Source organism: Neomonachus schauinslandi, chromosome 3, assembly GCF_002201575.2.
Source record: "Neomonachus schauinslandi chromosome 3, ASM220157v2, whole genome shotgun sequence".
Taxonomy (NCBI): domain Eukaryota; kingdom Metazoa; phylum Chordata; class Mammalia; order Carnivora; family Phocidae; genus Neomonachus; species Neomonachus schauinslandi.
In genome coordinates, this window is record NC_058405.1 from 97800211 (window position 1) to 97826042 (window position 25832).

The 25832-nt window shown below is 42.5% G+C and overlaps 1 protein-coding gene across 1 annotated transcript in view; it reads right to left on the minus strand.

Moving 5' to 3' along the window:
• Nucleotides 1-25832, minus strand: part of NCKAP5 (NCK associated protein 5) — a 792873-nt gene that overhangs the window by 49581 nt on the left and 717460 nt on the right. The window contains exons 10-14 of the mRNA XM_044913605.1: nt 25535-25636; nt 20267-20455; nt 11882-15657; nt 10772-10949; nt 3775-3850 (exon numbers count right to left, since the gene is read on the minus strand). Coding sequence (XP_044769540.1) covers nt 3775-3850; nt 10772-10949; nt 11882-15657; nt 20267-20455; nt 25535-25636 — 4321 coding nt within the window. The remainder of the gene's footprint in view (nt 1-3774; nt 3851-10771; nt 10950-11881; nt 15658-20266; nt 20456-25534; nt 25637-25832) is intronic.

Below are 25832 nucleotides of genomic sequence, written 5' to 3' on the forward strand. Positions count from 1 at the left end.
CTAGAGTCTAGGAGAGAACAGGGAATAAGAAAATGAAATGCCTCGGGAAAATGGAAATAAACTGGTATATGGTCTAATAATTAAGTCGAAGGGGCATCCTTATTGAGCACCTACTATCTTCCTGCATAATATATTAGCTGCTAGCTAAGACCAGTTTGGGGAAAAATGGAAAAAGGAGGACCACAGAAACATCCCTTGGAGGCAATTCCTGAGGTGGGTAGGGGAGTACCAATGCAACTCCACAGAGCTCCCCAAAGAAAGCCAGATTCAGGGCTAGACCATGCCCTTTGTCATGCTCTCCCCTGGTGATAGGAGCCAGAAGGGTTCCTTTAGAAGAGACTAAGAAGACACCCAGCCAATAGGCAAGAGTAAACAGATTTCATGCTGCTATGGGGCACTGGGGTATTTGCCCATTGGGCTATTGAACAGATCATTCTTTGTACTTCTTTAAAATTTGGAGCAAATAACATGCAACCTTCACTTCACTAGAGTCTACCATGAATTCTTGTTTTCTTGTATATCATTCAATTCTGCTTGGTTTCTTCCTCAAACTCCTTAAAAGACATTTTCTCCACTTTATAGGAATTTCTGGATCCTCTGCCTACACTTAGACAATTATTTTTGATGCTATCACTGGCTGGTGTTTTTAATATGAAAGTGTTATTTGAATTCCCACTGATCATTTAATCCTATTAGATAATTAATATAATACATAGTACGGTGAACCTATTACAGTTAAACAGCAGGAAAGAACAATTAGAAATATGGGGTTTGTGATCATTTGTGTTAATATTCCTATTAGGCCAGGCTAATAGTCATTTTCTTGTTGCTTATTAACATGGAAGTCTGACATTTATTAGGGTGATTTTAAAGAAAAAATCTAGTTGTATTATTTTATTTAATTCATGAATCTTGAATTTCAATACAAAGCAGGCTTAGTTAACAATATCTGTCTTGTAATCAACTCATTACATTTTGATTAAGCCAACGTGATTATCCTTAGCTACAGAAATACAAACATTCGGGTTCACAAATTTTCTGATTATTCTTTTTTGTCAAAGACATTAGCTGGTATTTGGTTAGAAGCATAAAATATTTGGATTTGCTCATTTGCTGTGAGTGAAAAAACTTTCTATGGTTATGTAGTATTGTGAGGCTATGTAACAACACTCAGTTTAGACAAAATGAAGAATTTTGGTTTATCAGGGTGCTAAATATATATTCTCAGTCATTCTTCTGGAATAAAGAGAAATAACCACTTGATCTATTGAGTCTCATTCAGTCTTGAAATGGATGCAGCTTTTAGAAGGTTGGTTGTGGTGATCTTGTTGACTGGTTAACCTAGGGAATATTCTCAACCGCATTCTCTCTGCTACCTCATGCAATAAATAGAAGCAACATACTGACTGCCCCAGCATCCTTTGCAGCTAGGATTGGTTTCATGATCTGGTTCTCATCAATGACATGTAGGATGGGAGTCTGTGGGGTGGATTCTGAAGGAGCTTTTACTCTTCCTTATACTTTGTGCCTTGAATGTAAATGGAATGCCTAGAGTGGCGGGAATCAATCTGCAACCAGAGGCAACAGATATGAGGACAAAAAGCCAGGGCTTTTGATGACATCGTTGAGCTGCTAGCCTTCTTTCGTATTTACTTTCCTCCAGATTTTTAATTGTGTAAGATGATTAAATGACTTCATTACTCACGTATAACGGCTAGTCCGTCTTGTTGTTGTTTTACTTGTAGCCAATAGCAGCTTATCATACAATTCTTCCCTAGTTTGAGGAGATAAATCTACATTACGTGCAGACCAAGTCAGCCCCCTGTCAGAAACATGGTCCAAATTTACTTCCATGAGAGTAATCGAAAAGAGCACTTTCCAACAGAACTTTGCGTGACGACAGAAATGTTCATACAGACCACCCTGAATATGTGGCTACTGAGTACTTGAAATGAGGCTAGTGCAAACGGAGGAACTGAATTTTTAATTGTACATAGTTTAATTAACTTAACTGAACCTGAAATAGTCACCCATGGCTACTAGCTAGCATGTCGAACAATGCAAATCTAAAAAAATTGCGAGTCTATTAAAGCATAGTTAGATTACTGTACTTCTTTGGAAAAACATTCAGCCTCTAACTTTATATATGTTATTTCATAGGCCCAGGAACACCTCATTATGGAAAAAATGATGATTCAGCGGGGCTTCACATAGTGTCATGTTTGAAGGTTGTTAAACAGTGTTTAACTTGCATATTAGCTAACTACACACAACTGATGCCAATTTAAGCATTTTACATTGACAACTATAATAAAGGATGTCTTTTTGGAATAATAATCTTGTTCAGACTGCACTCATTCAGCTGTTTGTTAAGATTTTTAGTATCCTCAATTACAAATGAAAAGAAGAATAATGGTGTGCCAGTCTCATTAAGCTATGGGGGTACAATAACTCTCTGAGATAAACTGTAAATTAGAGTTTGCAGAAGACTTCTGGGTATGTGAGAAAAGCAGGCCCAGAGTGTACCAACACAGCTCTAAGAGTGCTGAGGGGCTCCGAGCTGGCAGCTGAAGGCATAGGAGCTGGGGACACTCACCGAAACCAGAAATCTGGGGGGCTGTCATACCCTCGAATGCGGGATTCAAAATTAACTGCTATACCGGAATGTGAGTGGTAGCAATTATTCCATCATGCCTTGGTATCTTGTGTAACACTAAATAATCAGCATGCTTCCATGCACAGCTCTTCCGAGAGCCTGAGGAAAAAAGAATTCTGCAATCGTCCACGGTGGCCCAGAACAGTTAAGGGTATCACCTCTTCCGTCACCTGACAAGGATTACAGTCACAGACAACCACTCTGTCACCAGCTACCTCCTGGCTGCTGAAAACAGGTCAGCAAAGGGTCAGCAAGTCTTTCTGTGCTGGGAAGCTGAGTCCCTTCAATCTAGGCTGATGCACAGTTTTAAGAAAGAGCTGACAAATCAAACTTATTTCAGAGACAGGACTACTTATGCTCAGGGTTCTCCCAGAAATGATGAAGAAAGTAAGTTGTGAGGTTTTGGCAAAGCCAGGTGCACCTAAATCTACTTGGTTCTGTGTGTAAAACACATTCTATTAAAAAATATTCAATTTAAGAAAGATACCATCCCTCAAGTCTAACCAATGGTAGTTGTGAAAATGGTTCTTGAGACAATTAGAGAAACTAGATGGATTCAAAATTGATTGTTTTCCCCAGAGAAATTTTTATACTCAGTATTATTCTCATTTCATATTGACAAGGACTCGCTTCTTATCAGTTTGCAGCATGTTCCTTTGAAAACACCTATGTTTTCTTTATAGGTCCTGTTTGAACTACTTATTTTTTGGTAGCTTAAAGTGTCTGAGAAGATAAAAGTAACCATGTGTGAGAAGTTAAGACCCAGTCCTAGGGGCGCCTGGGTGGTACTGTCAGTTAAGCGTCTGACTCTTGGTTTTGGCTCCGATCATGACCTCAGGGTTCTGAGCTGGAGCCCCACGTAGGGCTCCGCACTCAGCGTGGAGTCTGCCTGAGATTCTCTCTCTCTCCCTCCCTGACCTTCCCCCTGTGCTCTCTCTCTCTCAAATAAATAAATAAATAAATAAATAAATAAATAAAATCTTTTAAAAAAAGAAGTTAAGACCCAGTCCTCATAGAGGCTGGCATGAGACATGCTCTATCGGAACACACTGTGTCTGAAAGAAGGTCACATTCAGAAAGAATCACCCATAAAGATGTACCAAGACGTAAATGTTTACCTATGATGTGGTTCTGAAATGTGGAATCTGCAATTGTATCTTCATCCTCTTGCAGGTTTTCACTTGTTTCTTTTATCTGCAGCAACAAGAAAATACTGTAAGTTCTTATTTATTATAGTAAATAGATTGTTCACAATCCTCAGAATGATGGTTCATTCTGTAACAAATGTGGGTATGTGAGTGTGTGTATACATATATATGCATATGTGTATACACATATATACATATACATACATAAATATGTATATATATATACACACATATATGTGGATGTGTATATATATATATATATATATATATATATATATATATATATACGCACACACATACATAGATGTATATATACATACATAGATATTCTCTTCATTCCACTTTTCCCTACTCTATCACTTGGCTGTATCACAAGTTTTAATTATAAGAACAAGAGCATATTTTCAGAAATATAACCCCAGACCTGAAAATGAGGATTTACAGTGTACCTAATTCTCCATAAGATTTTAAAGATACAGCTTTGGCTTTTAATACTCATAAAGTCAGTAACACAGAGCTGCTAGGGAAAATTAAAGTCAAAGGAAATATAATTCCTCCAGAGACAGTGACTTCTGCCACAAGTTATTTTAATAAGAAGAAAGAAATATACTTAGATCTCCCTACCCTTTCCTGGAATGTAACTCTCTAAGAAAATGATTTCTTTTATTCTTTCTATGATGAAACATAAGATGACTATGATGTATGCTTAGTGAACTAGAGCAGTGACATATTTATATCGATTTTTTAGGTCAAAAACATTCCCCTTATATTTCAGCTGAAATATCCAGATGCTGAATGGGGTAGCATTTGGCAGAACTCTAGAGAGACCTGAATAAGTCACAGTATTTTACAAATGAGAATTCTGAGATCCAGCAAGTTTCCTTCAACATATTGTAGGTGGAAATGCTGGGATTAAAACTCACGGCCCTTCCCTCTCAATCTAGTGGCAGCAGTAACAACAATGTTACCAGTATGAACCATAATTTAAAAGGCATACTCTGAAATACTACGGAGGATGTGCTGTTTAAGCTCTTCATGCCTGTGATCTCAAAATCCTCAGAACGGGGCTAGGTGCTCTTGTTAGCCTCCTCCTCCTGAAGAAACACACAAGTAATGGCCAAAGTGATGGAACCAGGATTCAAACTCAGCAAAACTGACAGCAGATTTCTGTTCATTTGAGGGAGATTTGTTTTTCTCAAATTTCCATTTGACTATGCCACTAGACGTGGCCTCAATTTCAAGACAGCTGTGGTCCTTGGTGGAATGACCCTGAAACACTCTTTTAAAATACATCCCCTTTGGTCATCTGGGCAGTCAATGATAATGATGTGAACTGTGCACTGAAGGCAATGGGGTTCTGCTTAGGCACATACATTAGAGGCCGTCAGTGTATTTGCTCAGGGACTTGAGCTGAATGCCAAGAAACTCTTATTTCATACTTGCAATGTAGAAAGTCATACGGTTGCATACTGACCTTGAGCTAGATTTAGCTTTTGACTTTTTACCTATTTTTCATATTTAATGGAATAAGACCAATTATTTATATTTCATAACTGCAGTTCCAGTATCAGAATGCAACTGGTGCTTATTCTGGACTTGCTGATAGGCAGAAGGTGGCAGACTCAAGACAGTATGGAGATGGCTTCCTGAACCCGACAAGGAGAGATCAAGGGTTAAACATCCGGAGGCCACGTTCATCACTTTTTCCCCCCATCAGCTCTCTGCTCTGCAGGCACTTCCCTGTTTCTTAGCACATCCAGCGGAAGAAAGTTAGGAAATGGGGTGAGGTGTGGGGCGGGGAAGACTTCTTCAACAGTCTGTGGACACTTCAGTAGTGGACATTTATGGATAGCAGAGAAGAAAAGCACTGGGAGCATCAGCAAGGCTAACATGCTACTCATTTGCCTTCCAAGGTTTGCCCAGCTCAGTGATCTGTTTGTGACAAGGCTATCAAAAGACCCACTGACAAAGGGATCTCAAACCACCTACACTTCCATTAACAACCCAACATGAACCTTTCATCCTCATTTAGAGAGACATCAAGGAAATCTTTTTATACTCTCAGCCCATACCAACTCTTATGAAAACATGTCTCATGTTTTCCCTTGCTTGTTATGTAAAATAGTATTTCCTTTAAGTTCTTCTATATTGATCTATTTTAAACTTGAAGGTATGCCCTGCTAACCTGCTGGCATGTGGGGAATCATCCTATCAGTCTGTGAGATTCTAAACTAAAGAAGCCAATAATTAAAATAAGATTCTCATCTTGTAGATAAAGGAAAAGAGGCTCATACAGGGTTAGTGATCTCTTCAAGGTCACAAAGGATTTCGGTTTTAGAGTGGGCACTTCTGGCCCCTATTCACTGCCAAAATTAAATTTTTCAGAGTGTGCCATATTGTTACAGTCATCCTTCCCAGACCTTCCCAAGAACTACTATTTTTTTGTTAGTGTCTGGCAGTTAGATATGCAGGCAGTATTCCATGTACACATAAACTGTATTTTTATTTTAAGAGTAGCAAAAATTTTCAGAGACTGTGTGTGTGTGTGTGTGTGTGTGTGTGTAACTGCTCTGCTTCCCTTCCCTTCTGGTTTCCTAACCCATCTGTGGAACTGAACCACCACCTTTCTCCAAGTATCATATTGAGGAAAGAAAAAAAAAGCCATCCTATGGTCCTACCTGTCTGCTCCTTCTCAGAACTTTCCTAGGGCTTTATGTGCTTAACAGCAAATGCTACATATGGCCTCTGGGGACTTATCAGAGGAACTTATCAGAGGAAAGGCCCCTAGTTCTTTCAGCTTTCCTGGGCTGATGACCCATTAGGAGCAGATGACCCATGAGAGGAAAATCTGAAGAAGATAGGTGAAAAATCAGCAAAGGAATGGCAAATGGGGGAGTGCCTTAGAATGGCATACTTGTTGGCTCTAATTATCTATACAAACAGATTGCAATGCAAAGTGGTAATTTAAAAAATCTATTTGCCTATGGAAACGAGGGGCATAATTTATTTTGGCAGCAGATTCCCCTTGCTAATTACATTTTTCATAGGCTGAACTTAAAATTAATTTTCACTCTTGATCATGCAGTGGCTGGGTATTGGTGAGAGGTTGTGGAAACTTTCCTGGGAGTAAGGGGCTGCCAACCCAAGATTAAGAATTTGCCAAAGATAGGGACAATTGGGACGATCTTCATGTGACGAAGCACTTCAAAGAAGGGAATTTTCACAAAATCAGGAAGTTTGGCTCAGAAAAGAATGGTGGTTAGAGATATAGAATTTTCTCAGCCATTGTTCGAACAGGAACTGATACAAATTAATGTCAGCAATATCTTATTCGGTAAGAAGTAACAGGTAACTCAGGCAATAACTATGGGCTTTTGGTTAAAAAGCTGCTATCCATAAATGTCCACTACTGAAGGGTCCACTCTTGTCTATCTTTTGGGCTCTGCAGTTGTAGTCAAGAACTGTACCAAATACCAATCTCTAACAGGAAACCATTAAATGTCACTGTGCCCATTATATTCTACTAACCCCTATCATTAGAAAGGGCAGGGAGGAAGGAGCTTACAAAGGACCCTAGAGGAAAATGGAGAAAATAATTCAATAGTGTCATATATATATGACATTACATATATATTATGTATGTACATTACATATATTACATTTTACATATTATATATGTAACTTCAGAATTAAACCCAACATTTGGGGACACCCTTCATTTGGAATTCTGCTTACATTTCTTCCCTGACTCATCCTAACATGAATTGCTTCCCAAGAAGATAACATTTTTTGGTCAAAGTTTACTGCAAATGAAAAGAACATAATGAAACTGAGACAAGAAGTGATTTTTGGAAGGAAAACTCCAGAAGGCATTACCTTTAGGAAAGTTAGTCATTTAGAAAAATTTGCAGGAGGAGGGCAAAATATGCATACTTCTTATTAGCATCAAAATAGCATTTAGAACAAAATTGCTCAATTAAGGATGCTGAAATTATAACATTTTGCAGAACTTAATAAGATAACAATTTGCTTAATTATTGTACTATTTTATCCTATTTCATCACCACAGTACTATTTTAATGGAATAGTATTTGATGCTTTTTAATTAGCATATGTGATTTTTTTTTTTTTCAGACTATGGGACAATGGGTGAAAAGAATACTCATAATTTCAATTAAAATACCCATACTGAAATGGCCATCTCTTCCCAGCGCATGGTGAAGGTATACGGTCTCGTTGATTTGTTAACGATTTTTATTTTGTCCAGTGATAGTTAAATAGGAGCCTGGAGCTGCCTTCCTTTGAGACTTCTCATTTCACAAGATTATCTGACTCCACAGGAAGGAAGGACTTATGACATGCCGCAATAGAGCACATTTCTTTCTTGCTTATTTACTTAATACTGATGCAATCTTTCCTGGGGATGCCTTTTCCCCTCTTATAATGATTTTATATAATTTAAGTAAAAGTATAGAGTAACATGGCCCTTGTCTAAATTACACAAAAATTAGAGCTAAGTGGTCTGTAAATGATGGCCTAAGTGGGGACATAAGCCTCTAATTAAGGCTCTGAAAGGAGAAAAAGATTTAATTCAGCAAAGAATTAATGGGACTTTTACGCATATTTTAAAAATGTATCTAGCAATCCTGAAAATGGATATGGATACGCAGTTACTAGCAGACTAAGTGGAGGTCGGCTACATACATTGTTGTATGCATGGAAATAATCTTTGTATTATAATCACCACAGATTGAAATAACTAAAATCCCTGAGGACCCTCATAACGAAATATAGTCTTGGTTTGTAAAGGGAAGAGATTGTGATATAAGATTTTGAACAGTGACTTTATTAAGAAAAAAAAATGTGATATGTAATGTATTATGTGCAGCTATTGTTTTCATCCCAAGTGACTACAATGAGAAGAATCTTTTGCAACACAGTTTAAAATAAGCAGATAGCAAATTTACCTTGAGCCCTAGTAGGGGAAAATTCCCTCAAACTCTGAATTTTAAGAGGTTCATGGGTATTCCCATCAATGTGCTATGGTATTAGAATATATCCTATTTTGCATCTAATTTCCTTCCTGTGTAGGCTTATAACATATAATAAATAGGTTTTCACTGGTCGTCTTGTACTAGTCCCCAAGGAGACTATGGCAATGTCCTCTCTGAAATTAGTAATTCCACGTTGATAATTATGGAGATGAAACAAAAAAACATTGCATTTTACATTAAAAAAAAAAAAAAAAGACTGGCTGGTCAACTATCCAGGTTAATAATATTCCTCTGTATGGAAAAGCTTCCCAGCATGACTAATTTCCTCTTGTAGCTAACTAGAAAAAATTAGCATATCCCAATTGATTATGTATTTTGGGGTGGTTAGGGAATCTTTGTACTTCACAGAAAATAGTAAGAGTGTTTCTTCTAGATATTCTGGAAGGACCAAAGGACACTTATTACTACACTGTGAAAGACTGAAGACGGAAGAACGAAAAGCACAGAAATTACTTTAGCATTAGGAAGTAACAAGTAAGGAAAAATGAAATTGTAAAAGCCAAACAGAGGGTCTTTTTGTTTTTTTGCTATTTCTATGCAGTGAAGATACACCCTAAGCTGTCAGAACCATATTAAATGGGGCATAGTTAAACTGAGTGCCTCAGATAAGGGGCTCTGCCAGGCTATCAAAGTTTTAGATCAGTTGGATTGACTTTCTGGCATATTGCACATTTCCACACGTTCATTCTCTCTCTTCCCTTTCAGTGACACTACAAGGGCAGCCTTAGATATGCTTATAATCTGTGATTTTTTATAATGTAGGGGACATCTACGTTTTCAAAGAAGGGAGGATACCACGGAAGCCCAGAAGAGAAAAAGGGGGAAAAGAAAAAAAAAAAAAACAACCTTCTGCAACAAACATAGTTCCCATAGGATTTCCGAGAGTTTGATATAAAAGACGTTATAGCTCTTCAGGGTCCAGAGCTCTTTGAAGGAAAAATGTGCATTTGTTGTCAAATTGAAGTATGTCTATGAAATTCTAAGGAACCCTAAGCATCAATAAGTTATTAAACTAATAATTAATAACTAATAATGCCAATCACGATTACTCCTAAAATCGCCTCTAAACCACTCCAGAAAAAAAATGTATAATTACCAGGTTTTCCCTAAGAAAATAGTAGCAGGTACCATACTTTACAATCTCTTTGATTGCAGTACAAAAATATATGGATACAGTAATTCTGTAAAAAGAATATTTTTGTTTATGCGAGTGCTTCAGAACTTACATAAAGAAACAATGAACATCACCAAATCAATTATGCAAGAACAGAAAGAATGTAAGGAGACTCAGTGCAAATTAAGGTAATTTTAAAACAAAACTATTATCTGAAACTAGCATGTCCTAGGGAAATAGAAAAATGCCCTTTTTGCCCATTTTTTAAAGGAAATTACCCCCTGAGTTCTGGTTCTCACAATTAAGAGACTGAATAATAGGGAGTCAAGTTCCAAAACAGATTTCTTGGTGAGAGGAATTGGTACATAGATAGAACTTCCAGAAAAAATGAACAGTGCTTAAACCAAATCATCGAAATGGCCAATATTCTCTCCAATTGTTTAGCACTTTTAGTTTCCATAATCACGTCCATTCCTTTTTGTGTCACTGGGAACGAAGGAAGATATGATCCAAACAAATCCCCTGCACAAGAGTATAATTTGAAGATGACACCTGACACCACAGTGTCATTTGCCGGTACTCTGTCTGGTTCCAAGGTCCTTCTGAAAGCAGCAGCCTTACTGGAGGGAGCGGCCCATTTGCAATCTCGCCGCCACCTCTCTGCGAGAAGCTGTCATCAGCTTTCTCTCCTTTTTCTGGAACTACCACCCCCCCTTCTCTTGCTCATTTATTTCCAGCAGCAAAGGCAGAAAGAACCCAAGCAGGTTCATTTCAGAACCGGGATGGGTGGAGCACTTACCAGGGAGCCTTTCGGTATTTCCACATCAGCTTTGGTTTTGATGTTTTTCTTGTGGTTTCCTTGAGTGCTCGAAGAGCTACCAGTGAGACAGGAGCCCTGGGAGCTGCCCTTTAACACACTCCTGCAGGAAACATCATTTGATCCACTTTCTGTCTGTTGAGCTGCTTTCTTATCAACTCTGCAGGTAGAAAGTGATTCCTCCGATAAATTACATTGCTCTTCTTCAATCACTACTTTTCCCAATCCTTTCATGTTTAAAGTAAGCTCTTTGTATCTCTTTGTCTTTAAACCTTTGAGCCATAAATGTTCGTCAGTGGCCTTGATCACATCTTCATCTGACATTCCAGTAGTGTGTCAGTTTCGATTTGACAATAATTTATTTTTATTTTATTTTTATTTTTAACTGCTTGTGAGGTGGGGGGAGGAGGGAACAAATTAAAAGCCACCGAGGAGGGCGCCTGGGTGGCTCAGTTGGTTGGGCGGCTGCCTTCGGCTCAGCTCATGATCCTGGAGTCCCTGGATCGAGTCCCGCATCGGGCTCTCTGCTCGGCGGGGAGCCTGCTTCTCCCTCTGACCCTCCCCCCTCTCATGTGTTCTCTCTCTCTCTCATTAAAAAAAATAAAAAAAATAAAATTAAAAAAAAAAAAGCCACCGAGGAGTGAGTGCTAAATACATGTCTGGCTTCAGATCAGCGGGAAATGTAATTACCTCTGCAAAGTTTCTAAGTATACGTTTGCTTGGTACAATCAATGAGGTCGGCATACCTTAAAATGTATGTATAATTTTCTTCCATTTCATGCCATGTGGGTACATTCACAGTTCCAGTGTAGGCTGAATTTCTATCAACCTTGATAAAACTTACCATTCTTTCATTTCAAAGACCATTGGTTTGGTTAACAAAGTAACATGGACTAAATTATCATTTTATTGCTAACTTTTATTTCATTGTTTAAATTCTGGCTAATGTAGAAAAGACTGCTGCTCTGCATTTATGCTTGTATGAAAACATGCTTGACTGGGGTTTAATGTGCAGGAAGTCAACAGCTCTCCCTGCTTTGGGGGGGATCCTTGACATTGGCCCCCCTCCCCCCGTCTTCCCTAACACATTACCTGTTCAAAAGTTCCGTCATAAACGTATCTTTTGCAGAACACGTAACAGGGCTGGGTCTATTCCTTGGTTCAAACTTCATTTGGTCATAAATGTCTTGTGGTGTTTTCAGATCATTTTTGCTTTGTAAACTACGGTCTGGACTCTCCACCAACTTGGTGTTCTGGGTAAGTTCATTTTCTATTTTACACTGCAGCTCAGGCTTCTTTTTCTCTTTTTTCTTCTCTGATTTTTGTTGTTTGTTTCCAAACCCCAAACCTTTTGCATCTTTTTTTTCCACTTTGGTTTTGGAGACATCCATTTTCCTGCCACTGAGAGCTGGAAGTCTACTCCTCCGAAAACCAAACCAGCTGGCAAAAGAAGGCCCGGGCTTTGGCTTTGCTTCCACAGAGGGGGACTTTGTTTGCACTTGGCCCTTTTCCACATTTTCCTGAATGCACAACATGACTTTTTCTTCAATTGTGGGTGAGAGGGGGGTTTCGGGGCTCACAGCGCCAGTCCTGGCTGTAGAAGTATCTGGACACCTTCCAGAAGTTTCTAGCTTGGAGGTCATGCTTGTTTCAAAATTAGTTGGACGCTGCATCCTCCCCGGATTCTGCAGGGCTCGTGGGCAGTCTGTTGGGGTGGGTGGGCATCTGTAGGGATTGCTGCTTGGTTCCTCGGGGAGAGCCTCACTGGGACACCCTCCCTGGGCATAGCCCTGCTCATCTTCCGTTCTGCATGGGGTGGGGGGCTCTTCAGATTTTGGAGGGACCCTCAAAGGCAACTTGCTTGGGCTCCCATGCTGGCTGCTAGAGCTGCCTGCACTCCCTAGGGAGTCTTGCCTGGAGGAGGGATGCCCCAGAGGCCTCCCCGCACCGGGGAGACCGTCAGACATGGGGGCAGAAGGGGTCTTGTTGGGTGAGCCTTCGGTGGAGGAACTCTGCCGGGTGAGGGAATTGCCTCTCTCAGCAGTGTTGGTGATAATCTGAGTTCGAACTCTGCCGGGCCCTTCCATGGGGGGTGTAGGGGGCTTGTCTCCTGAGTGAGTGCTGAAACTCTGGCTGCGGGCTTTGGCTCCATTCATGCCTAGGGCTGGTTTTAGGTGTGGCTTATTGGAGGAAAGGGATCTTTTCACAGACTTGTTTTCTACCCCATCTTTTCCATCAGCCCCAGGGATGCTGTTTTCCAATGACTCTGGCATTGCTGTTTCCAGGCGAAGCCCTTCAGCCAGACTGTCTTGTGCCTGAAAACCCAGTGGAGTCACATTTCTTTCACCTGCTGTGGTCTCCAGGCTCACTGGATTCCCGGCGCCCTCGGGCTTAGACTTGCTCACAGCCACAGAACTTTTAGACGCTTCATTCAGACTGTCTTTTTCATGTTTCCCTGGCACCGTGGAGCTTTTCCTGAGCAACTGGGGAGACTTCATGAGAACCTTGAGCCCAACTGGGAGGCGAGTTCTCAGGCCTTTCTCATGAGCGTTTTGACAACCATGTGGGGTGTTATGGCTTTTGGAGGATGGTGATGATGAGTGACTGCTAACCTGAGGTGATGGTGACTCATTCACCCCTAAGAAGGAAGGCTTAGGTGATGTGGGGACACAGTTGTTCAGTTGTCCTTTTCTTCCCGGAGACATACTTTTGGAGGACAGGATTTCCAGTGGGTCATGGGCTGAAGGACAATTCTTGGGAGTCTGTAACCCAGTGTCTGTCTGTGTGGTCCCAAGCGTTTGGTGAGGTGGGGTTTTGGGGACACCTCTCTTTGGAGAGACCTTTGGGGGCCCTGGGGTCATCACGGCAAAGGAGCTGGAGGGGGTATGCGTCGAACATCTGGTTTGAATCCCTGTTTCTGTGGAGGGCGGAGGGTGAGTGAAGACAGGCTTTCTGAAGGCCACAGAAGCTTTCTTCCCCGGCACTTCTGCCATGATCTGATTAGAAGAAATAATAGGAACAGAGGATCCTTTCAGAGGGGGTGGTTTGTATACGGTCCTTGCTGCTTCACTGGGGACCCTGGTTTCTGGCTTGGCAGATGAGGGTGGTGGCAAATAGTCATAACTGGGCCTGATGAGAAGGGAGCCTGACCTGTCTGGAGGGGGTGGGGGGGACGGGGACTTCCTCCCTGCCTCTGGCCCAGAGTCACAGTGTTTGTCCCTCGTCGGGGATTCTCCATTGTCACCAGGCTCAGTGAGGGACTTTGGCAGCAACTGTGACGCTGGGATCTGACTCTTGGAGCACGGGACCCAATCCTTTCTGCTGGACATTTTGGAGCCATGAGGCAATTGGCTGGGGTATTTTGGAATGTGTGAATCTGGCCGTAAATCAAAAAGGGGTGCCTGGCCCTCAGTCTTCTTAAACCGTGAGAGTTTCCCAGGAGCTAAGGCTGGTGATTTCTCAAGAGACACTGGGCCAGAGGAGGGGACTCTCGTGGAGGCTTCGGGCTCCCTTATTTTTGATTTCTGAGGTGAAGCCTTGCCCCTGGCAGGGATTTTTGTCAGACTCTGCTTTTGATAGATACCCATGGACACTGAAGACCTGGAATTACTCTTGCATGACAAGTTGAGTGTTGGTTTGGCCGGTCTTCGTCGCTGAGTACTTTGCGTTACTGTCCTGGGGCTGAAAGAGCCACTGGGTGCCACGGCAGCATTATCTACGTCACCTTTTGGAACGTTTTTCTCAGTTTCCTCTTCAGGTCTCTTTAGGAAAGTGTAGTCTCTCGCAGCAGCTCCTGGCTGTAAATGAACAATTCCCTGAGGTAAAAGTTCAGTGTGTTCTGCCTTGGGCCCAGTAGGGGCCTGGTTGATGGAGATCTCATTTCTGGTAACAGTGACAATGCCCGTCTGGTGAGAGCTGAATTCAATGGGCTCGCCATCGTCCGCATCAAATATAACAGTAATGCATTCTTCTGAAGAAGTCCTTTTTACAACCCTTTGCTGCTTAATGAAGCTAAACGTCTTTGGCCGACTCTCTAAGGGGATGGGCACTTGTTTTTCCTCCTCATCAGGAGACCCAATTTGAGATTTTCCAAATCCCAGGAGGATGTCCAGATTCTCCATGGACTTGTCAGTGTCAGCAGTCAGTGACAAGTCTGAAGGGCTTTTCTCATCACTGCTACCTATGTGCAACTCGTCGAGGGCTTCATTGTCATCGGTGTCTGAAAGCTGGAGACTGAGAGCCACACGGCCAGAACCAGGGCCGCGTGGCTCCCTCTCTCTCCGTACCTGAGGCACCTGCATGCTTGGGCACGGTTTCCTCTCCAAGGGGCATTTGCTGGCACAACTGGTCAGCTTTTCAGGCCTTTCCCTGGGGTAAACTGAGGACGTGCCTTCTGAAAAATGTTTTCTATTCAGCTCCCAGCCAAATAGGCTGTCAGAAACACTGTGGGTTAATTTACGACTGTGCAGCCTGCAGCCCTGGCTTGGAACTGCCTGGAGCAAGGCTAAGGAGGAAGAGTCCTCATCGGCATCATCGTGGGAATCTGTGTCATAAACAAATGTCTCGTGGGGCTCCTTGCAGGGGCTCCTCCTGTCAGCCGGTTTGCAGGGGGGATAGTCCTTGAGGCTGCTACTCTTAATTCCTGGTGAATATATTCCTTCATTGGAGTTCATGCAATCTTTATAACCCCATTTGGTTATCACTGACGGGGGTTCAAGTAGCACTTTTCGTTTCTGTAGCTTCCTCAGTCCTTCCAAAATGTGACTTTCCTTGATGCGAGTTGGAGGTAGTTCATCTGTAGGACTAGCAAAGCCACTCGGGAGCGAAGAGTCAATACTTAGCCTTTTATCCCAGTTTTGTGATGATTTCTAGGAAAGAAAAGTAGGTATCAGAAATCACTGAACCACGTGGATCACGACTGTAAAAAGGAAAAGTCTGTCATTAGACTTGATTCTAGTGGTTAAGTATTCATCTATAAATGCATATTTTAATTAATTAATGCAAATTAATCATTAACTATGCAGCAAATCTTTGCTTTGCCAGCTTCCGAGCTAAGGAGCCCATGATATAATGAAGTAGTAGATAAGCACCCTGCCCTCGAGGAGCATGCAAGCCAGCAGGGGAGAGGAGACTGGGCACAAATAACCAGAAGTCAAGGGAGCAAATGACAAATACAAATGTAGTAGGAACTCCAGAAATTCAGAGGAGAGAGATCAAACCTCTGCTAGGAAAAACCATGAAAGGCATACGAGGAGGTTTTTGTTTTTTGTTTTGTTTTGTTTTGTTTTTAAACCTGCCTAGCCCTTGAATGAAGGATGAGTTTGCCTTAGTTGAAAAATGGGGGAAATGATTTCTGGGTAGAAGAAGTGGGATGTCAAAGATCTGAATTGTGGAGATAGGTTCAAGGTACACTTAGGAAATAACCAGAAGACTATATGGCCTCACCGTATAGTGCTTACAAGAGGTAGAGAGGGCAAATGGAAAAGCAAGTTGGTCCCCATCTCTATGGTCCCTTCCACTCTAAGATTTGATAGTTCTGTGACTTCATTTGATAGAAAGGGAACATCTGTGAAACACATACATACATATCTAGCCGTGGGACCTTGGCTGTTAGAATCCTATAGTAATGATTCACCTACCAAGAAAGGTCCATTTCCTGTCCCTCCTACCATCTCAAATACTAGGGCTAGTTTTGACGAAGAAACAACACAGAAAAAACATCATATCCTGCACAGACCTTCATATTTTTCACAGTAGTGCTAACAAGAAGTGGAAGGGCAGAAGGAGAGAGCTAGCATTTCCCGAGCTTCTGCTGTGTAGCAGCCACTTGAACAGGGCTTTGATTTAAAATTCAGAACACCACCACGAGGGAGACATTATCAACCCTATTTTACTAGGGAGGAAACTGAGAGGCAGCATGGTTAGTCTGTTGGAGATCACACAGTTAAGGATGAGCTGGAACAACGGTTTCTGCTCTGGTTTCCCGGGCTCTTCCTATGACTCAGTTCCAGAGTGGTGGTGTGGCGATTCGCACCCAGGCAGGCTGGCTCTAGCACCTGCACGCCTATTGGCGATGCCATGATACCGGAGCCAAGCTGGACCTCTCTTCTCTCCTCTGTATTAGTCAAGATCATAATAGAGACTGTAGGGTCTCCTCACGCCCCTTTCTTGAATGGAACCTGCAGAGTTTAATCATAAACCAAGACTCAGGGAAATCAGTGGATTTGGGCACCGACCACCAACCTCAGTCTTTTTTTTTTTTTTTTTAAGGCTGTATGATTAATGGTGAAGAACTTCGGTAAGTGAATCTGGTGGTTTCAGATGTGTGCTCTGTGCCCATCTTGGCTAAGAGCGCAACTCCCATTGGCATCTCCACACTAGCTGCTCCCGCCCCATAACTGAACACAGACCATGTGCTTGTATGCAGAGGTTGAAAAAGTGTCAGAAACTTACATTGGAACCTTGGCCTTTTAGTAAGCGGTGAACATTTGCTTACATTTAAGACATTTCCATTAAAATTACTCTTGCTATCAACAACAACATATGGTGTTTATTTATTTTTTTATCTGTTATATGTTTATTGTTTTTAAGTCAAATTATATATATTCTTCAGAAAATTCTCCAGGGTCAGAAGTTGCTGTGGATGGATGCTATTTGGTGATGCTACCCCTTTCCTCTCCTTTTCCTCTACGCCATTAAAAATTTCTTTGGAAATCAGGAGAAATCCCATTAGTGAGTTTGGGTATTAGAGACTGACATAGGCAGGCTGCTGCTGCTTGGATTTCAAAGAATTTCCATGATCCTGAGAGTCACATTCACAATAAGAAGAGAAGCCAGCAAAAGTACCCTGCAAGAGCTTGAAAAAGGCAGATTTGTTCAACCCACGGAAGATGTGCTCAGCCCACCTCCCCCTCCTTCTTCATACCCTTCCGCTCTGCGGTCTGATTCATCCCAGGGCCAATGGCTACAAACCTCCCAGGGCCCCGGGCTCTCATCCTGTGAGATTAGTCACATTCCTCAATCAGTTTTCCACAGGATGTTATGGTATTTAATAACTTGAGAGAAGTTTGGGACAGTCTGGAAAATTGAAAAAAATAAAAATAAAAAGAGCATGCATCCCCTGAAGGAGAGATGGGAGCAGGAGCTGACATTCCCACAGAGAGCTTCATGCTTTGCTTGGAAAACAGCTATTCTTGGGAGCAGTGGAATTGGCTGAAGGGTGCACCTGATAAAGCAGGGGCCTGGGTTTGATGCCCACAGTCCTTTCTTATTTCTTGACTGGAGAACAGTTCTACACATTTTTTCTTAAAGGACATTCTTGGTCTTAATGTAACAATCCATCCCAAGCTTGGCTGCTTCAACAAAGCCACTAGAGCAGAATGGTAAAGAGTGAAAGTTCTGGAACCAACTAGCCAGCTCTGCCACTTACTAGCTATGAGAACTTTGGCTAGCTACTTAATTTCTCAGCACCTCCATTTTCTCATCTGTATAATAGGGAAATAGGAGAGCCTATTTACCTAGGCTCTTATGAGCACTGAATGAGCTAATACTTGTGAAATACTATACCAAGGCTGCATCCCACATGGTAAGTACTTGTGACTTAGACCCAGATTCCTCCATGTAGGGCAGCCTAATGCATCTCATGCAGGCTTCCTTTCTGTTTCCATACAGAACAATATTAAAAAAAATACTTGTGAATTATAAAAGAGCCATTGGTCATATATTTATTATTCTGTAAGTTAATATTGTAGTCCCATTCAAATTCATATTCTATGAGTTTATTATTTAAGTGAATACTAAATGAGTACATGGCACATGGTAAGCACTGTAGAAGTTCCTGAAATAATATAAATTTAAATGTCTCGATGGGGGTGGGTCCAGTTTGCTGGGTCCTTGAGAACTGGGACTCTTCCCTGTGACATCTCCAGACCACGGCCACCTGAGTGTGTACAAAGTGCAGAAGAACTTAATTTCTCTGTTTTCAGGGAAGAGGTTTCCCTACAAGATCAAAGATTATTCAAATTGGAAGAATTTCAGAAAAAAAAGTCAAGGCAAGACAAAGAAAGACAAGATTAAGGCTCTGAGTAGGAGAGGGAGGAAGAAGGTGAGTGAAGAGAGCAGAGCAGGGGCCATGGAGCCCGTGACAACAAAGACAGGGAACATCCCTGACCGGGCTTCCCAGTGTGTTAAGAGCCAGGCCCCAGCAGACATTACTCAGAACTCTGAACATCTGCTCAGAAGGAACGACTCTGATAATATACACACTTCATATTAGGAGGCTGAGTCCAAGGGAATAAACTTGAAATTCAAGCTCGAAATCTTTTTCCAAGTTCGTATTCAGAATATGACAAAGCTACTCCCTCACTACTATTTTCTGGCAGTTACGGACTCTTCCTGGTTTCTACGCTTCCAAATCATAAATGGAGTTTACACAAATGATAGAAACATGACCTCCAAGCCTTCTGATTCAGGGTTTCCATGCTTGTGTACTCTTTGCTTCTCTTCAACATCGGGAAGCTGCAAAGACAGCTATTCCAAACACTCGGCTTACCCCAGTGTGCAAAGGTGTTCGTTCAGAGCCTGAAAGAATCTTCAGTCATGTGGGCCCCCTTTGCAGATGGGAGCCATGGAGCAGCAAGAGTTGGTAAATAACCCAGTACAAGGACTCCTGGCATCTGAGCAGGGGCATGCCTACCTCCACGGAAGCCACGGTCCCTGTCGCCCAACATGGTATTTTCTCTCTCTGCCATACCGCCCTCCAATTTATAGTCAATTAGTGTTTTATGAGGCTATAAAATTGAGAAAAGGAGGTCAATATAATACACGCTATGCTTGAGTAGTAAATTCCGACAAGGCTAATGATACTTTCAAAATTTTGGTCATTTATTCTGAGATGATGCACCACCTCCCTATTGTCTGGTGGGGGGGTAATATTCTCTTTGAGTTCTCAAGGGATGCTCAGGCTGGGATGGCTTGGCAAGTGGCCTTGCTCACTCTCATTTGCAGTGGACATTTACAAGTCTCTCTGAGCGTCACAGTGATAGAGAGTGTCCATAAAACTAATCGGAAATGTCTGAGTTGGTCTGGAGCGTGGTCAGTTCCATTCGGCCAGGGCTCTGGGTTCCAACTTGATATAAATCTATGAGCTTGGTGGGCTCCAGCAAAGCACAGAAGGAAAATTCTTCCTCCTCCAAACTCCCTCCCATGCCATCCAAGTCATTTGGGTCAAATCATCCCTCTACTCCTCACTTGCTGTGTGACTTCTGGCAAGTGATTTAACCTTTATGAACCAGCTTCCTCTCCCATATCATGGAGAAAATGAGATCCCCGTGTCTAGTTTTGTGAGGAGTAAATGAACAGGTACTAAGCAAAGGGTCATTCCCTTCTTAGCTCTCCCACCCACCTTCCACCTTCCTACCGGAAGAGGATTCTTCTCTGGCTCACTCTGATGATAAAGTGCCTTGAAAGGAGGCTTACCCTTTTCCTGAGGTTCTTTCCATCATGCCACGTGTACGAGGAACCACTGGAGTACTCGCTGCAGGTGCTTGAAAGGGACAGCTCACTGCTGCTGCAGCTGTTTCGAGGACAGAGATGACCAGGGATGACAACCCCCAAACCAGGGCATTTCAAAGCCCGGACTCCTGATTTTGCATTTGGCTGGCATTCCTAAAAAAAGCAGGAGAGCTCTGAGCAAGGGCTTTGCTTCGGGGACAGCGGATACCAAGTCAACATCATACTGAGGTAGAAAGGAAGGTAGCCCAGTGATGAGAAGCCCAGCTTTTGGGTCAGACAGACTAGGGGTTCCAATCTTGGCTCTGCCTCTTACTAACACACTAGGAGGGATTATTTAATCCCTTAGAGCTACATTTTTAAAAAAGTGAATAATGATAACACTGCCTACGTTATGGGGTTACTGCAAAGACTAAATGGGGTTCCAGATTAGAAGCATATTGCAAAGTACCTGGCCGAAGTAGGTGCTTGATTATGATGAGCTGCCATCACCCTTAGGCAGAATTACCACAATGGAAGTTTCCTCGTTTATCCAGGCATACTGGTCAAAGAATCAGATCAATTTTAAGACACGACTAATAGTCCAGAAGAATGAAGACAGGGTAGCATCTTTGGTTGTGGGGTTCAAGAGCATGAGCACTAGACTGGGAGTCTAGCGACCTGGATGTCACATTGCCAGTGGTATGAGATACTGAGCAAAGGAATCATTTAACTTCCATGGACCTCAAGGTCTTCCTTTGTAGGGGAGGGAGTTCTACCAGATTACTCCCAGGGTCCCCTGTGGCTCTGACAGCCTCATTCCAAGTCAGGAATCAAAGGCCCAGGAAGCCATGAAAACAAGTGGAACACTAGAGCAGAATCATGAGGTTCTGCTGTAAAGGTTATAGAACTTTTCATATCAGCTGGTTGTCCAAAGGATACAAACTGTCACATTGGCTAGATTTGGATTCCATGCAAAAGATCCAGGAGGTTAGAATTCTAGAGGGTCTGTAGAGGCACAGGCGACAGAACTGTAAACATCCAGCACATCTTGATAGCCACCTTCTCAGCCCCTAATGTAACAGATGAAGCTCCAAGAGCTGGACAAGCTAAATCAATTTAGCATCCTGATCACGAGAACAAAGTCTCTCCTTACAGTCTCATTCCACCCTCCTATCTATATAAAGCTTGTCTCGGAAAGTCTTTGATGGGGAACCATCTGTCTTTGTGTCATTCGCAGAATGGCAAAGCCTCTTAGTTATGCAATTTATTGACACCTTACAGGCGCCTTTAGTACCTGCGTACTTATCACTGTTCTCCAAATGCAATTCCAGCTGACGGTTCCAGCTGACCGTGACCAAACACCCACTTGAGGAAGGCAAGGCGTGCTGTCCTGGGAGTACTCGAGGTACATGCTAACCCCCCATGTAAGTACAGAGGGTATGTTTAATTTCAGCTCTAATCAATATCCATAATGCTTCACAAGGTTAGATGTTCAGTATCAGGCATCTGCCTGCTCTCAATATCTCATTTTTGCTGCAAAACCGTCGCTTTAAGTGATCTAAAAATGCCAAGAAATTTTACTACTCTATTCTCGACCCCCTAGAAATCCGGCTCTGAAGCTCACAGAAAGAAGAAACTTGTCTTAAAATGGAGCATTCAGCAATATCTGTTGATTTATGACCTCGTTTACTGCTGCACGTGGCTTGGTTAAGGCGAGTTTGTATTTGTGTCGCGACCGATGCCTACAGGCAGCCGTGCCGTTGTGCGGGAGGGCCCGACACTGACGCATCAGCCACTGCACACATCTGGAACAAGCTTCCAGAAGTCACACATCATGCTCTACTTCTACTTGCGTGCTTTCCACGTTCGCCATCCCCAAACCTCTCGCCTATTTCGTCGTTTGATTAAGCGGCGTGACGGTTTTCTTTAGGACTGCCTCTGCTCTGACGGGTAGGTCTGTCTCCAGAGAGAGACTGTGTCTGTGTCCTGCGCGAGGCCATCCAGATCTAAACTTTTCTAGAAAATATGCCGTCTTCACGCTCTGCACAGCTTCTGGTTACAGCTTGGGCTCCACCTTTTCCCGAAGTACTGAAGCTTATATGATTTCCCTCTCTCTTCCCCACCTGTTCCTCCCCACCACACCTCTCAACATGGTATCTGTTTTTACAACTCAACTCAATTCGCAGGCCTCTTTCTACACACAAGCATCGGATTCTCCCAGTTGTTGCCCCTGTGTGTACCTCCGGGATGATGTTGGATTCAGAGAACAGGAAATTTGACCTCAGAGCTAGCAAAGGAAGGAACTGCTGCTGCTTCTGCCTTGACCATGAACTTGAGATGCCCAGATGGGATGGAGGATACTTCGGGGAGGTGGGGAAGGCCCATCAGTGCGGTGTAGAGGCAGGTGGGGTTGGGGGTGGCAAGCAGAGAAGTGCAGGCTTCTCAGACTTCAGCGTGCACATGTATCATCTGCGATCTTGCTAAATGCAGATACTGATTCAGGCATTCTGAGGTGGAACTGGAGATGTAGTATTTTGGGGACACTCCCAGATGCTTTGATGCTGCTGGTCTAGGACTTTGAGTAGAAAGCCCTGAGGGGAAGCTATGAGACGGGTCTACCTCCTATGTGGGTTACTTGGTAGCGAGTTGTGTCACCTCACAGGCTGACCGGGACTGTGTGGAGCAGGATGAAGGGAATGGTCGAAGCCTACCCATGGGCCAGTGCACTGGGGAGAGGGTGTGTGTGTGTGTGCGCGTGCGCGTGGCGGGGCAAGTACCGAGTAATTCCTTACAAAGAAGAGGGCTAGGGGCGCCTGGGTGGCTCAGTAGGTTAAGCATCTGCCTTCTGATCAGGTCATGATCTCAGGGTCTTGGATTGAGCCCCGCCTCTGCCTCTGGCTCCCAGCTCAGCAGAGTCTGCCTCTCCTTCTCCCTCAGCCAACCCCCTGCTTGTGTGCATGTACTCTCACTCTCTCAGTTGAATAAATAAAATCTTAAGAAAAAAAAAAAAAAAGAGGGCCAGTCCTCCATACTGGGACATTATATTTCCCCCACCTTAAACAATCAATGTTTGAATTTAATAAGGGATCCAGAATCTCTGACATCATGGCTGCAAGGCGAGCTCCTTTTTCCTGCAGTTTCCTTCATCTGCATATGATTATCAAGCAGGATTATCTATTGCAGTGAATAACTAACTGCTCTGTGGTTGAGTGCTTGAACTCTAAAGCCATTTACTAGGCTGAAATCCTAGCTCTTCTACTTACTAACTCCTTGACCTTGGGAAAGTTACTTAACCCTTCCATGCCTCAATTTCTTTCTTTGTAAATGGAGATGAGGAAAGCACAGACCACCTAAGATCCCTGTGAAATCTGAACTGCGCCTCGCATATAGTAATGCTTAGTAACATTCAGGTGTTGCTACTATTAGTATTTTTTTAGATACACATGTCTTGACTCTCAAACTAAATCCTAAGTTTATAGTCTCCCAACGAGACGCTATATTGTGGGCGCCTGGGTGGCTCAGTCATTGAGCGTCTGCCTTCGGCTCAGGTCATGATCCCAGGATCCTGGGATCGAGTCCCACATCGGGCTCCCTGCTCGGCGGGAAGTCTGCTTCTCCCTCCCCCACTCCCCCTGCTCGTGTTCCCTCTCTCGCTGTGTCTCCCTCTGTCAAATAAATAAATAAAATCCTTAAAAAAAAAAAAAAGAGAGACGCTATATTGTACTTACTGTACCAGTGTTGTCTGACGCCTAGTACACCAGAACGGGGCTGAGCAAAAGCCAAAAGTGTGGGTGCACTTTGTTTCTGGGAAGTCCTGATACAAGCTTCTGGGGAGACATGCTAGCAGATACCTCTCTGGTATCATTCCCCATCTCTGCCGTGGTGTTCTGTGGCTGAGGCATAGTACCAAGTTCGAAGAAGAATGGAAGAGGGCTAAACAGCAGAGACCCTATTATTGTCCTAACGTTGCTAGCAAGCACCGTGGTACCTGCATCTTATGTCATGTCATCCTCACCACAGTTTTCAGAAACAGAAAAGAAGTATCATTATGCTCGTTTTTCAGCTGAGGAAATTGAGGCACAGAGGCATTAAGATCTTGCATAAGGTCCCCCGGCCAGTACAACACTCTAATATTGGGCCCAGGTCTTAGCCCCTCTGCTATACCACCAAGTAAGGCCCTTGGCAATAAGCAGAACTCCTGGACGAATACTGACCACCAAGCACCCAACTGGGAAGAGTTCTAATTAGTAACAGATAGTGATTATTATTAAAATTATTCTCTGCCCAAGAAAATGTATAGTGGTTTCCGCTGTAACGTTATCTTACTTATGTGGACTTCACTGGCAAAATACCCCCTGCTTGCACTATTCGAAATGTACTTTTCTCACTGTGTGTTTTAGATTATTACCGTGGGTGACTCGTAGGCTTTAACATCCTTACTGTGAAAAATGCACTACAAAATCCGCAATTTCAGTTAAAAAAAGGAGACAGGGAGAATGATGGCAAGAGTTTCTTGTGGAAAAACTGCACACTTAAAAAATTCCTGACCTTAAGGCCCTGTGATAGATTGGATGCCATTAAGGTCTTCATGAGTGTTTAAAGTGACAGCATTCCACTGAAATTTAATTCCATTCTAAACTGAGAATATTTACCTTCAATACAGAATATCCTCCGTACACTGATAAAATTATACAGTAAAATCAAAAGCCAATTATCCACAAATGTTCATCCGTCATTGTTTTAGGCCTAACATTTTTCATTACATATTTATTTGGCTCTTGTATTTTCCAAGTTACTTGCTTTATGTCAATGAGAGTTAAAAGCCACGCTGGTTAAAGTTTTGCCAAATAAGCACAAAGCTAACCCTAGCTAAAGAAAAAAAAATGTATAGCCCATGAATTTTTAAAAGTTCATACATAACATATCATAAAAGTAGGATGAATAATATAGGCCATGGGCTTTAATAAAAAGCTCCTTGACCATTTCTCAGAGACTTTGAGATGTAATCAATACTCAAAAAGGTATCTTGGGGACAAAGCCAAGATTTATGGTATTTTTGCCGGGAGTGACACTTTCTGCTTACTCTATCAGCTGGGGGACATGATATTGAATTTCAGAGAACACAAGAAAGGGAGGTATTTTTATCTGCCTGACAATGCTTCAAGGATGCACTTTATGGTTCACTTGTGACATCATATTTGATGGAAGGAAAATAACCTAAACAAGCAATCTGAAGGTAAGAGGGATACTCACATGCATCTCAACATCAGTCCGTGACTGCGTCAGACTTCGGCTTCTTTCCACATCTGAAAGCAAATCTCCGGATGAAAGATCTAAGATGCGTGAGTGAAGTTTCTAGGTAAAAACAAGCAGAAACATTGCATAGTGATGACTTAATTGTTTGTTTCAAAATCCTGCCTCCGACAGCTAAATCTCCAAGGAGCTGACGTTTCTAGATTAGATAGTACATAGCCTAACTCAAAGTTTATTCTGGTTTATCAGCAACCCATATATATATATATATATATATATATATATATATATATATATA